This window comes from Ochotona princeps, chromosome X, assembly GCF_030435755.1.
Source record: "Ochotona princeps isolate mOchPri1 chromosome X, mOchPri1.hap1, whole genome shotgun sequence".
Lineage (NCBI taxonomy): Eukaryota > Metazoa > Chordata > Mammalia > Lagomorpha > Ochotonidae > Ochotona > Ochotona princeps.
Genome location: NC_080865.1, coordinates 104,546,794 through 104,561,053, shown reverse-complemented (window position 1 = coordinate 104,561,053; position 14,260 = coordinate 104,546,794). Strand labels below are relative to the sequence as shown.

General features: G+C 51.1%; 1 protein-coding gene across 2 annotated transcripts; it reads right to left on the bottom strand.

Annotated features, from left to right (window-relative positions):
• Nucleotides 1-1,574: 1,574 nt before the first annotated feature.
• On the bottom strand, nt 1,575-7,171 carry GPR50 (G protein-coupled receptor 50). Of its 2 annotated transcripts, XM_058658586.1 has the most exons (3): nt 6,868-7,171; nt 3,771-4,279; nt 3,483-3,631 (listed from the first exon to the last, which is right to left on the bottom strand). In XM_058658586.1, the coding sequence occupies exons 1-3, from the start codon at nt 7,073-7,075 to the stop codon at nt 3,620-3,622; spliced, it is 729 nt and encodes a 242-aa protein (XP_058514569.1). In that variant the 5' UTR covers nt 7,076-7,171; the 3' UTR covers nt 3,483-3,619. The 2 variants fall into 2 exon arrangements, with proteins under 2 accessions (XP_004598616.4, XP_058514569.1); XM_004598559.4 differs by having other exon boundaries at nt 1,575-4,279.
• Nucleotides 7,172-14,260: the final 7,089 nt, after the last annotated feature.

The following is a 14,260-nucleotide window of genomic DNA, read 5'->3' as shown; positions in this document are numbered from 1 at the left end:
CTGGGAAAGCAGTCGAGGACGGCCCAAAGCTTTGGGACCCTGCCACCCGCGTGGGAGACCCGGAAGAGGTTCCTGGTTCCTGGCTTTGAATCAGCGCAGCACCGGCCATTGCGGCCACTTGGGGAGTGAATCATCGGACGGAAGATCTTCCTCTCTGGCTCTCCTCCTCTCTGTATATCTGACTTTGCAGTAAAAATAATAAATAACTCTTTAAAAAAAACATGTTGTTCGAACACAACTTGCTGGGGGTTTTAGTGTGTTTTTGTTTTGTACTGATTTCATTGTGGAAACTGGCACTCTCCAGTTTTAGAGGCTGACTCTGTCTTTGAGGAAGTCAGCAAACTGCTTTCTTCCGTTTTCCTGGGACAACTAGCAAGCACCTAACTGGACAGCATGTGCCCCAGCCCCCTCAGAGTGGGCGTGGGAAATCAGAGGCTTGCTTAGGAGGTGTCCGGACTTTGGGAGTGGGTGGGAACAGGAAAGGGGAGGGGCAGAGCTGCTGGAGCTGTGAAGGGACAGGACTGGGCAGCACGGAGCCCAGCCCCAGATTCCAGGGCAAGTTGCTGTGCCTAAGGCAGGAATGGAGAGCCTTCCAGCCCTAGGGCTGAGTGAGGAACAGCCTTGCGATGTGGCGTGTCCTTTTCTGCAGCTTCTCATCGCCTTTTGGAATACGGCACCCCTGCTACCGCTGGCCATGGGTAATTTGGAACACTGAACAGAACACCCCTGGTTTGAACACTTGTAAACTGCCACCAAGAACAAGAGAAGTACATGGGGCAGGTGTTGGCCATTGGCCACTTGTCAGTGTCATTTTTGTGGGTCTAGGAACACCTGGTAGACATTTTGCACAGGGTCGCTGCCAGCTTGAGGTCCAGCGGTCACACCGGTGCAACTCTAGTCGCTCTAACATGGGCACGAGAAGTTCCGAAGCCCACAGTCTCCAAAGTCTGAATGAAACAAGTGCACCATCATAAACCTGTGCCAACGTGTGTGTGCATGTAAACGTGACTTTTTTTGAAAACTGATGTTCTACTGTATGTTGGCTCCACTTGGATTCAACAGTTCATTTGGGGCATTACCCTTTAGTCACTGATGCTTTTTAGGCTATGGAGCCTAGCCCAGTGTCTGCACAGTAAGCCACCAGCCCTTCTGCCTCCCATCCCTGGGCCTCCCCCACCACCTTGTGAGGCCCAGCAACCTCTGGAGTCATGACATTATTGGGGCTTGGCTTTACCTCTTCCTCGGGGTGATGGGGTAGGCCGGAAGACTAGGTCATCTGATGTGACCAGATGTCCAGGGGCCCTCCTCTCCAACTCCTAGCTAAGCATCCAGGTAGTATGCCTGTGTGTCTCTCCGTGGCATGTAACAAGCCTAGGGCAGGGAGAGCTTGCACTCATAGCTTCAGATTCCCCCAAGGTCAGTGCTTTTCCAGCACACCCCACCCCCGCAACTTGTACACCCTCTCCACAATCTGGAAAAATAAATAAATTTATCAAGAAATCACACACCTAAAACTACAAAGCAGCTTTATTCAATTGCTACCACAAATGCAGAATAGAATTAAGGCAGTATAATCCATTTCCACTTCTCCTTACACAACCTTTTGTACAGTATAAACAATAGCAATTTGAATAGATAATTGCAAATTTCATGAACTAAGCTTTTTGCTTTTCCCTTGAATTCTAGAGAAAAATCATTTCCCTGGGTCATCAAGCGTGCTAATACGAGATGTCTACAGCTTCACAGTGAGCCTCAGTCCACGGCAGCGGCAGCGAGAGTGGCTCTTCCTCCCGACCCCTTCCCGGCTCCCGCCAGGAGGCTCAGAGGAACAAGGCTTCAGAGCAACAATCAGGTACAATTTCCAGGGCAGCACTCCCTTCGCTTCCACTTAACAGGTGTCACCTCAACTTCCTTTTTGAAGAAGAAGGGCAGGAAATGTCAAAACAGATTCAAAAGTAAATAACTACTTAGATGTTCCTGTCATACCACCAGGCACGAACATTTATTTTCCTAAGAACTGATCAACTCACAGTCTTCAAATACAGGTCATATTCTGTTGCTGAAACTTTAGTGAAACTGTCAAGTTATTTGCACTTGAGCACATCTGCTTTTCCGACTGCCGTTACAAGTACAATAGCGAGTTACACACTGAAAAACAGAATGCTCATGGTCACAGTCATTTCACAGACACCTTCACCAGGATGCTGGGAACACTGCGCATGCACTTCTCCCCGCCCCTCAAAGAATGGGAGAAGAAATCAGGAACACAGCAAAGAGGAAAGCTGAGAAAAAGAGACACCAGAGTGGGAAAAACAGTGCAAGTCTTAATTTTTAGAGATACTGAGGGCTGAAGGTCAATCGCAGGAGGAGCAGCAGAGTCTGAGGGGAAAGCTGCTTTGTGAAGAAGCAAGGACACGCGTGCGTAGCTCTGAGAGGATAGGACATCGAGGGGGAGTGTGCCAGAAAGGCCCCGCAAGGGGCAGCATCTGCCAGTGGCTCTTCCTGTCTGTAAGGGCACAGGGATGGCCTTCTGCATTACATGTGCAAATCCCACTGGGGAGGGGAGCCCTGCCTGGCCACCTGCAAGCACGTTTTCACACAGCCGTTTTGTCGGAGTCACCTTGCACATCAATAACAACAAGCTCAGGGTAGTCGCGGGTGGCAGTGGTGATTGCAGCAGGGTCAGGAGCAGCAGCGGCTGCAGATGTGGGGGAGCCAGAAGCAGCGCTGGATGCAGGCTCAGAGAGGCCAGTGACATCAGACGTGAGCTGGTGACTGGGGGTGGTGGTTTCAAGGTATGTGGAGGTGGCGAATTCAGGCTGGCCTGCAGCAGCAGGCTTGGCGTGGCTGCTAGGGACAGGCTCTGGACGGCTAGTGAGTAGGGGATCCAGGTAGGCAGCTGCAGCAGGCTCAGGGCAGCAGGCAGCCAACTGGATGTTGCCACTAATGGTTGCAGGGTGGTTGGGGGCAGCACTGAGAGCACGCCTGCCAGCAGAGGAGTGGAGACTGCTAACAGACTGGGGGTGGCTGGAAGCAGCCTTGAAGTGCACTGAGTCACCCTTGAAATGAACAGAGGCAGACTTGGAACGGGTGGAATCGGCCTTGAAGTGAACAGAGGCAGGTTTGGGGTAGACTGTGGCCGACTTGGGATGGCCACAGCTTTCCTTGGAGTGGCCAGAGCTGGGCTTCGTGTAGCCGGAGGCAGCCTTGGAGTGGCTGAAGACCGTCTTGGAATATCTTGAGGCAGGCTTACGGTATGCAGATGCAGATCTGGATTGGGACTTGTGGTGGTCAGAGGCTTGGTCGAGGTGGCTGGTCGCAGCATCCCCAGGTAGTGCAACATTCCGGATGCCCATTGGGGTTCCCTCCATAGCAGAACAGGTGTGGGCATGGTCTTGGTCACGAACTGGTTCCTGGGCTTGCTCGTGGGCTTGGTCACGGGCACGGGCACGGGCACGGGCATGAGCCCGGGCCTCTTGGGTCTCACGAATGTCAGTGATGAGGCCAGAGACGAACAGGATAGGGTGCCGAATAGCATGGAAGATGGCCCAGTATTCACGTCGGAAACTCTCATTGAGAAGCCCGTAGATCACAGCGTTGAGGCAGCTGTTGAAGTAGGCTATGAAGTAGGCTGCAAGATAAAGCCAGTTGGGGATCTTGCCTGCCATGTGCTTCGGACTGACAGCCACCAGGACAGTGAGCACATTGATCGGGCACCAACACACTGCAAAGAGGAGGAAGATCACAAACATGGTTAGAAAATTGCGAACCTCAGCCAGCTGGCGGTCAGGATTCTGTCTAGCCGCATCCCGGACTGCCAGCACTTTGGTCCAGATTCGCACGTAGCAGAAAGCCACGACAAGGAGAGGAAGGACAAAGTGGACGCCGACGATGGTCACCGTGAAGACGGGGTTGTTCAGGTAGTTGAAGATGCAGGTATAAGTGCGAGGATCGTACTCGATGGTGCCAATGTACATGTTGGGCAGCACGGCAAGGATGGCCATGACCCAGGTGATCACCAGGTAGACGTTGGTGTTGCGCACGCTGAAGATCCGCTCATACTGGAGGCTGTGGCAGATGTAGCAGTAGCGGTTGATGGCGATGGCCACAATGTTGAAGATGGATCCGACCACGCTGAGCCCTGTGATGAAGCCGATCAACTGGCACTGGAACTGGCTCAGATCCCATCCCCCAATGGACATGGCGTGCAGCATCAGAGGGTAGGGGTAGATGGCCACCAGCATATCAGCCACAGAGAGGCTAACCACAAAGAAGTTGCCTGAAAAAATGCATGGGGGAGGGAGAAGGGAAACAGAGGGGTAGATGGTTAAGGTTTGGAAATCTACATAGCAACAATGAAGGAAAAGGCCAGCTGCTTTCATAACTGCTTAAAGGTCTAGAATTAATTAATCTGCATCCACAAACACATTCCAGGTAACTCTGAGAGGACAGGACATCGAGGGGGAGTGTGCCAGAAAGGCCCCCGTCCCTGACCTGTTCCTTACATCTGTGCCGTGGGAAAAGCAGCGAACGCCAGATGGAGGCCAGTGAGTGCCATGGACCTGTGAAGAAATACTCAGGCTGCTGTCATCTTAGAGACAAAATTAAGTGGCAAGTCTTTCTATGCTGGGGATGGGGTAAATAGGGAGCCGGGTGAGCTGAAGGGATCTCTGGTGGCTTAAACAGGTAGGCAGGAGGGTGAGGGGTGTCGGGAAGAAATGTGTGCTCTCCCTTCTGAGAAAGGGTCTTTCAAACCGTGCTTAGAAGAGTCAGAGTCACAGACACCTAGACCTAAAACTTACCATTTCCCAGGCAGCCTAAGAGCCAACAGAGGGTGGGGTGGGTAACCTTTTGAAATGCAATCGGAGACAGAAGGGAAGGACGGGAGAGGGAGGAAACTGACAAATATCTGCCAGGATTAGCGGAGTGCACCTCTACCCCGCCGCTCCCCCGCCAGCGTGGGCGTGGTGCGCACACCTGAGGGCTGCAGTGTGCACCAGACTCCCCCGACGCTTAGCAGAGACTGCTAAACGGGTCGGAACTTTTTCGTCCGACTTTTCACAAGTAGGAGAGGACAGCAGCCTAGGGCAGGCGCTGAGCCCTGTTTGTTTTGGGTGGAACACCTTGTTGCTAATTAAGGTTCCTTGGTTTGGGCGAATACTGCCCTGGGAGAAAAGGGCAGACAGACTGCTGGCTGATTCCGCTGGCGCTGCCAAGAACCCGCCCCAGCGCTCTTTCCACCAAAGAGGTTCTTTCTAGGGTTTTCCCTCAAAGTAGTACATTCCAGGCCGAGGGATGGAGTTGGGTAGGCGAGTAAGAGTAGAGAGGAAACCCTAAACAAGACATCCCCCCACGCCCCTCCACACACACTTTATTTGAGCTACAGACAGAAACAAAAGACAAGGCAGGAACAAAAGAGAGAAGAAAAGGTGGACTTGACTGGCGCTCGCTGGAGCTCCGAGGGTCCGCACCGCCGCGTTGAAGGTGAGATCCAGGAAGCGGGGAACTCACACACACCCACCAGAGTTTGCATGCAAACTTTCAAGGACCCTGTGTTCCCTTGGGATCCCGTAGGTGTTCCTTCGAATAATGCGTAGCAACTCCTCCTCCCGGCACAGGACTCCCCCAGATCCCAGCCTCCTCTTCCCCGCACCCGACCGGCCAGCCCAGCCAGTCCTCTCAGACGTCCCAGTCCCCACGTAGGCTGCCAGGGAAGCTGACCCCGAAGCTCTCCAGTGCCGCCTTCTCCCACCCCCTAGCCCCAGCCCGCGGCCCCTTCGCCCCTCCTCCTCCCTCCAGACCTTTCTCTTCCAATCCAACAACAAGCTCACAGCTTTGCTGCACTGGTCTCCGGGACACTGACACTGGTCTTGGTGCCCAGCACCATCCCGAGCTCCTCCCCAGTCCCTCTCGCTGCGGGATCAGTTCCCAAGGCACCGGCCAGCTATTGGGGAAATCTCCTCGTTCCACCCCAGCGTTTTGTACTCCCCTGCCTCCCGCTTTCGCTGGGCTCTTTTGGTTCTCCTCTTACCGCTGTCCCTTTAATTTCTGCAACCTTCTATACCACTCCCACCCGCAACACCAAGCTCCTGAATCTCTCCGCCGCCCCATCTGCGACCTTCCCGGACCCCGCTTACGGATCTTGGGGTCTTGGCTGCCTCCACCGTCGCTGCCATCGCCTTCTGCGCCCAGCCCGCCGCTCGCCTCTCTCTGCCGTGCGCCCTCGGACGGACGGGCGGACGGAGCTCGGCTCCCGCGGGCTCAGACCGTCCTGCTCGGTACTCGGGCACGGGGTTTGTGCTCCATCGGAGAGCTGCGCAGAAGCCTCTCCTAGCTCCCAGGGCTGCGGCGAGTGGGGTCCCGGCCGTTTTTGAGCCCTGCAGCCGCACTGCGCTCAGGTAAGCGCCGCCGCGGCTGCAGCGGCCGCCACGAACTTTTCCCGGAGCTTTTTTTTTCCCCATGAAGTTTCCCGGAGCGGGCCACAACAAGCAAAACCAGGTGGCTGTACTTCGGCCACCTCTTCGCTGTTGGGCTTGGCTGACTGTCCCAGGACGCCCGCCAGACTCCGCTCCGGTGCCGGCTCCCTCTGCGTTGGGACGGGTTTTGGCTAGCTTCCGCACACAGCAAGGACGCTGGCTTGCGCTTAAATGCCTTAAACTAAGTCCCTTAGCTCCCTTATCCTTGAGGAGTTCTAAGCTTACCAGTCCTCCGCAGAGCATCGCCTCCGCCAACATTGTGGGCATTTTAGATGCAGGGACATTCAATTCCAGGGCCCTATCCACGGGTTGCCCATTTTGGCCACCCAAACTAACACTCTAGGGGTTGCAAATTGCTACACATTGGTAAGAAGAAGAAAGGGTGACTTACCAGAATTTCGGAGCTTCTTGTTCCTTGTTACAGCCAAAATGACCATGGAGTTGCCGACCAGGTCTGCCACAATGGTAATAACCATTACACAGAAAATGAAGGTGACTACAGCTGGTGGGTAGTCTGGCTGTGGCAGCTTACAACCAATACAGCCAAATGGGGTGGGAACCGCGAGGGTTGGCCCTGTGTTGCTTTTGGAGACCTCCATGATCTCCCAGTGTGCTCCGGCTAAGCAGCCTGCCTGGACAACAAACACCTGCTCTGTGACCAGGAGCTCTGGGAAAACCTGCCACCCTCTATGAGAGTCAGAGAGGGAATGACAGCCTCCTGCCCCTCTCCGATGAGCTTTTAAAGCCTCAAGAGGCAATTAGTCCAGCCCCTAATCCTTCCCCTGGACCAATCAGGGCTCTGTCACCACCCCCACCCTTGACACCACCTCTTCTTGTAGAAATCCACAGCGAATGAGCTGTCCTCTTGCCTTCCCTCTGAGCAACCACCCCCTCCCAATTCCCCAGGTTGCTTACATCGTGACTAGCTTAGAGTTCAGTTCCCCCACCCTACCAGACACCTTTGCATTCATTTCTAGCAAATTCTTCTTGGTTTCCACACAAACACCCAACAAACAGAAACACCTGTAGATTGCAGAGCAGGGCCAGGATGGATTCCTGGAGTTTCTCTGAAAGTCCAGGGCTAGCCCAGGACAGTTGCACTCCTGAGTAATCATCACCCCAAATTCTCTTTGGCAGACTTATCTCACTTCTAGCGCTCCTGGCTGTCAGTCTTCTGCATCCTGCATCCTGCACCCAGCTGCTGAGGGGTCTCATTTCAAACACGAGTCCTTAAATCTAGGGAATTTATCCTAGATTGGCACCAGCAGCCAGATGACTCCCTTAGCAGTAACCTCAATCCGTCTGGGTCTTAGTTTCTGCGTAGGGAAATGTGCCCCTAGCCTGATTCTACAAGTAAGGAGGCGTGCACCCTGGGAGCGAGGCAAGGCCACCAGTGGCCACTTGGTTCCCAGCTTCAGAATGAAGAGAGCTCATGTGCTCCCACCTGCTGGCTCCCAGGCAGCAGGAATTTAGAGGGCAGCTTTTGGAGATTACAGACCGGGTGGAAAATCCCATTCCTGGAGCCTAGGCTTTTTGAAATCCCCCCCAACCCCCGGGGGCGGGTATGGAGGGAGTGGCTCCGGTTTTTCTTCCCTGTCGGGTGCGCTGCAGTGTCTACTGGGTTTTGCTGAGCAGTTAGGTTGAGTGCTTCAGTGCCGGGCGGGAAGGACATGGAGCTATCCAGAGGCGCAGCACACAAGCCACAGATTGGCTGTGTCCCCCAAATCTCGATTGGAACTTATCTCCGTTCTGCTCCCTTGTCATGCACTGCAGAGGGAAGAGTTCCCATTTCCACCCTGTCCCAGTTCCCGCCAGGTGATCACTCCGCACACTTCCCTCCCCGGACGTCACGGTTCCCTGGCATACGCCCAGGGTCTTCAGGCGGGCGGGACAGCGGAAAAGCGAAATGTTTGAGCGCACCCAATGGGACGCAATGCAGATACTCCCTCCTGCGACAACTTTTGTCACGGGCGTGCATTTCGGCGGGCTGCTAAGAGCTATGTCCCGTGTAGAAATGCTACCCGGAAAATCTCAGTCACTAGCCCGAAACTTGGTCCAGCCTTCTTGCCGCCATTGGGGAGAGGGGTTGCACTGGTTGGGAGCGCCACCGTCTGGACGCAGCCACCCCCCTGCCTCCAAGAGGCGGGGAGCGGGCGGCTGTGAGAGGAGGCGGGCGGGGTGCGGGCGCCGCTTGGGGTTTCCACAGACGGAGACGAACAAAAACAGACCCCGCTGAAACCCAAGACAGTACGCACTTTTTCTGACGGACAAGCGCCAAACGGGATTGTGTCTGCCCGTTTGAAGTCGCACTCTCGAATCTGCCCTGGCCACCCCAAAGGGAAGGGGATGAGAGGCGAATTACAATGTCCCGCCTGAAGCGTTCGGACATTCGTTCTCTCACCGCTTCTCCCTGACTAGAACCCCAGCCGGGGCTTTCTCCCGTCGCCTGTCTCATCCAGGATTTTCCCCGCAAACGTCCGACCCGAGGACCCGCGCTGCCGTCGTCTGTCCCACTACTAAGCGCTATGAAAAGAGTCCTATTTTTGTAGGACCCGGGTGAGGCGGCAGACGCTGTTGCCTCCAGGGTTTGGAGCCCGTCACTGGAGGGTAAGAATTCGAACAAACAAAATACCTTTGAAGGCGGGGATAAAGGGAAATAAACATTCTCCTGACTTAACCACACTAGTTGCTGTTCTCCCTAAACAAACCTGCAAGGAAAGTTCACTGGCTGTTTCAGGCTTCATTGTAGTAATGGGATCACCCCCCCCCCCGCCACACCCCTCACACACACCTCTTGGAGCTTGGGGTTCGTAATACTAAACCTGCAAAAGAGGTGATTGTTTTAATAAACGAAGGTGAAAGATTTCCGTACTCAGGTAAACGAATTTTTATGGATTGGTCTTAAGATTCTGAACATCGCCCCAGTACTAACAAATACAGCTGGATCTTGGCTGAGTCCTACAGAGACATTAGCGCGAATAATCCGTCTGTGGAAGAGTAGTTCCTGCAGTGTGCAAGAAGTCCTAATGGGCAACAGTGCTGTTTGCAAGGGTTAAGATTCCAAACAGTTCAGTTCTCCATGAAGTTGCGTTCTAAAAACTTCTCTAGGCAAGGGTTCTAACTGAAGGCAGACAGGCACGCTTAGTTTGGAATTTGAAAGACAGACATACTGAACTTGAGATCTGAAAACTATTTAACTACTGAATCCAAATAGAGGCGGCCAGGACACTCCCTGCAGGCTGAGAGTAACGGAGCCATTTCTGTGCATTGGGGACAGCACCTGCAGCTTCAAATTTCTGATTATGGCCATAGCTGTGAAGGTCACTTTTATCAACCCCTTTGGGATCTCTGACCCTCAAACTCTATAATATATAATACCGTGCCTGTAATTAGTGAGTGTCATTTTAAAATAACCATCTTACCGTTTTCAAAAAACTCATCCAGGATGTATTTTCTTACAATGTCATTAAACAGATGGAAAAAGTAAAGAAGTAAAAGATTTTACCCAAAGTCATACCAAGACCAGTGGAGGAGCGAGCCTCTTAAAGGGTCTTTAACACTGGCATTTAATAGGGTGGACTCTGTTTTCACTCATAGCTGTTGTTAACGTGTACAGTTCACTAGCTTTCATACTGAGTCCCAGAGTTGTGCAACGGTCCCCACCAGTTCATTCCATGGTATTTACATCACACCTTAAAGAAAACCTGTTCCCATTAGCACCTTAGCAGTCTCTCCCCAACCCCACCTTGGACTACCCAGCTTTGAAAACCACTCACCTGTTTCTGCTTTCTTTTTTTTTGTTTTAATTATAAATGTGTCTATCATGGCATTTCTCATGAAAGGGATCTCACAATCTGTAGCTTCTTGGGTATGGCTTCTCTCCCTGTGAGATTCCTCAGTGTAGCAACATGCTTCGGTGCTTCATTCTCGTGTGGCTCTGTAACACGCCACTGTATGGGTATACTACATGTTGCTAAGCCATGCCTTTGTGGATAGATGCCTTCACCTTTCAGTTACTGTGACTTACACATTGTCAGTTATACACTGACAGCAGCTTCCTGCCATGTAGGGCTGGATAGCTGAGAGCTGTCCCAGGTCCTCCAATCTTCTCTAAAATTATGGAATTAATTTCTAAAGCCACATTAGATCAATGGTTGGCACTCAAATAGATAAAGGTGATACTGTGAGTATCCAATATGTCTTCCAGTTCGAACAGAAGCAATATTCTCTGCATTCATTTCCACGATTGGGGAATGTCTGCCTCTTCCTGGGAAGAGGAAGCTGGGAGCTGCTTCAGACACCTCGAGCCCGCAGCCTCTGCTGCTCCTGATTTTGACTCAGTCTTGAAATAGAAAAGCAAGCATGAATCTAGCTACAACACTAATCACGTATTTGATCTTGTGCAAATTACTTAGCTTCCACATCTCAGTAACTTGACTACAAAATGCAGATAACCACAGTATCTCATCATATGACTGATGAGAGGCTTAAATGAGATAATACATGTACACTTGGAATACTACCCATTGGGCAGGTATTTGTTGTATCAGTTTAGCCACTAATTCCAATGCTTGCAGCTCATATCCGGGTGTCTGAGTTCAAGTCCAGCTTCTACTTACCATTCTAGCTTTAGTTTCCATTCTAGTATCCTGTAAGGCATCAGGTGATAGTTCAACTACTTGGGTGCCTGATGAGCACAGTGAGAGACCTGGATTGAGGTTCCCAGGCCTCAGCATTTGTCTGGCCCAGGTCCAGGTACTGCAAGCATCTTGGAAATGAACCCAGTAGATGGGATTTCTATCTGTGTGTGTGTGTCTGTCTGTCTGTCTTTCAAAAATAAATATCAGAAAGTTAAAGTGGAGGTGGTATTGTGGTTCAACAGGGGAAGTCACCACTTGATATACTCACATCCCAAACTGAAGTGCCTAGTTTAAGTCCCAGCTACTCTGCACTTGAGATCTAGCACCTTCTTAATGTGCCTGAGAAGGCAAACGAAGATGATTCAAGTACTCAGGCCTCTGCCAGCCACATGGAGACCCAGATGGAGTTACTGGATCCTGGCTTTGACCTGGTCCAGACCTGGTTGTTGTAGCCGTTTAAGGAGTAAACCAATGAGTGCGAAGATTCTCTCTCTCTCTCTCTCTACCTCTCCCTGTCACACTACTTTTAAACTAAATAAGTGTATTTTTTTATTTTAAAGGAGAAAATCACTACCTAGAACAGAGTAAGCATTCAAGAATCACTAGCCAGTATCGTCATCATCATTTTTCATGTTCATCATCATGCAGCTACTTTCTAATGCTCTGTCTACACTCTATTCTGTTATACTTCTAATGAGGACAAGGGCTTTTGATGTAGCGCCCAGCTGGCTCAGGCACCCAGGTCTCTTGCCTCTAGGGTATAACTTCTAAGAGTTCTCACTGGCATCACAGCATCTAATCACCACTCTATGAGTGAGTCTTATGGAAAGGCAAATAAAGAGTGACTTGCCTTTTCACTATCCCCTTCCTCCCTGGAATGCCCCACTAGCACAATTTAAGTCTTTTGCACAGAAAAATCAAATTTCCTGACATCAGTCAGACTGAATGCATGATAGCTGGCGTGGAGGTCCACAGGTGGTTGGGTATACTCCATGCACGGTGAGTACCAATGGAGCATGAGACCAGCCCAGGCTAAGCAGAGCATGGGCTGGGGGGTGTAGAGGGGGTCTGGCTCCTGGTTAAAAGTGGGGCCAAGACTACAGGAAGAAGGCTGCTGGAGCCTGAAAGTAACTGAGCAGGGATTTAAGCAGGAATCAAGTTGCTGGAACCAAGGGCTAGTCCGGTCATGACGTGGAGAGCAGTTTGGGACAGGTGCTGCTTTTTCCCTAATGAGATTGTCTGGTCCCATTTATTTTACCAGCTTGGGGACACTATTCACATTTGTTAAGTGAACAGAGAGAGTAATTGTCCTCACCACATCCTCTGGTCTTAATTCATCATGGTTGGCACCACTTTATCTTCTCTGTGGGCTTGAGTCATTAGAGAGAGCAGGACACATTCATTTCATCGAATGCAATCAGGAACTCACCAAAATAATTAGCAAGTGGTCTTTCCAGAATCACAGTGCCTGATAAAGACTACAGGTTAGGTGGTTTGAATCAAAGGTTGAGCAGGGAGAGAGGCAACACATTAATTACTTGTAAAACATGGACTCCCTCCCCCCTGTGCAATTTACCTGCTAATTAAAGCTTAATGAACAATATCCATTTTCTTAGCTTCTCATTCCAACTGAGCGTGGTCATCTTGCACATTTAACCACCTTCCTTTTACTCATCAGCCTCCTGGTTTCTGATGAATACTCTGTCACTTTCAAAGTTCTGCTTGTACCTATCAGGGCTGCAACTGGTCCTCTTTCTCTGCAGCCCTAACAGCAGCTCGTGTGTGTGTGTGTGTGTGTGTGTGTGTGTGTGTGTGTGTGGTGGGTACAGATCCAAGACACTGTTCTGAGTGCTTGGCTCACATATTCTCATATAATCCTGACCAGAACCCTATGAGCTTGGGACAATTTTTAATCCTTACTTGACAAATGGAGAAACTGAGTCTGTAAGATGTTTAGTCACTTGCCCCAGTTGGCACATAAGGCAAGTACTAAAGCCAGAAGTCTAACCTGGTAAGTCCACACTTAAACCGCAGGGCCTCAGTGCTCTCATATTTAGTGCATGGCAGAGCTGCCAGGAGTGTTTAGGGGAAATGCAGATTTCTAAGCTTCTCCTAGGGATGCTGATTCTTCGTTGGTTTAGAATAGGGCCCTGGAATCTGCATGTTTCCCAACTGTCCCATGCGATGCCAATGAAAATAGCCCAGGGAAGTCCTTGGAGAAACTTCTTGCTCAGCTCTGCACCTAGCCCCTGGCAGGGTGAGGAAGTGCGGGCCAGGCAGTGCCTGTGCAGCCTGAGTGATTGCCCCAGCTGTGACTTCACATATTCATTCCAGTTTCTAAGGTCTGGCTTCACTCCTCAGAGCAAGCCCCACTATGTGTCTCAGCTCTTCTAATGGGGTTCTCAGCTCAATGGCTCATAACAAGCTGCTGAACTCTGCAGGACAGGATTGGCCTGCCCTCCCTGAGATCAGAGACCTAACAATTGGCCTGCCCTCCCTGAGATCAGAGACCTAACAATAGCTCCCTTCCTTCTGCCTGACTCGCCTTAATGGCCAGCTTCAGTGGGGCTGTCCACTCCAGCAAATAAAAGTATGGGCTGTCCAGGTGAATCTGAATTTGAAGTAAAATCTTACTATGAGTAGGTTCCATGCAATGTTTGGATGTACTTATATGAGAAATCATTCATATTTATTAGAAATCTGGACTTCACCACGCACCCTGAATTTGTCTGGCAGCCTAAGGGGTGAATGTCACCTGTGTTGATCCCAAATGGGTCAACTATGAGGACTTGGCATTTATTAGTGAGGGCATTGCCTTCTGCCCTTTCACTGTCTTCCTCAACGAGGCACTTGGTTTGAGGGAGTAGAGACAATCAGCCTTGGAGGGCGCTGAATTCTCTCTCTGACCATCTCCTTGTTGCTTTCTCCCTACATCCTTCTTACTTTAGTCAACTTCCTCTGTTGGCTCAGAAGCTTCATGATACACCCTTACACTGAGGGAGCTGCAAAAGGTTGATGGGAAATGCATTTTCCAAAAATAATATGCATGGATTTCAAACCTTTTTTGCACCATAATAAGCTTATCTTTTGACTGTACTTGAACACCAAGTTTCCACAGGCCCCTAGTTTGTGCCTACTGCTCAC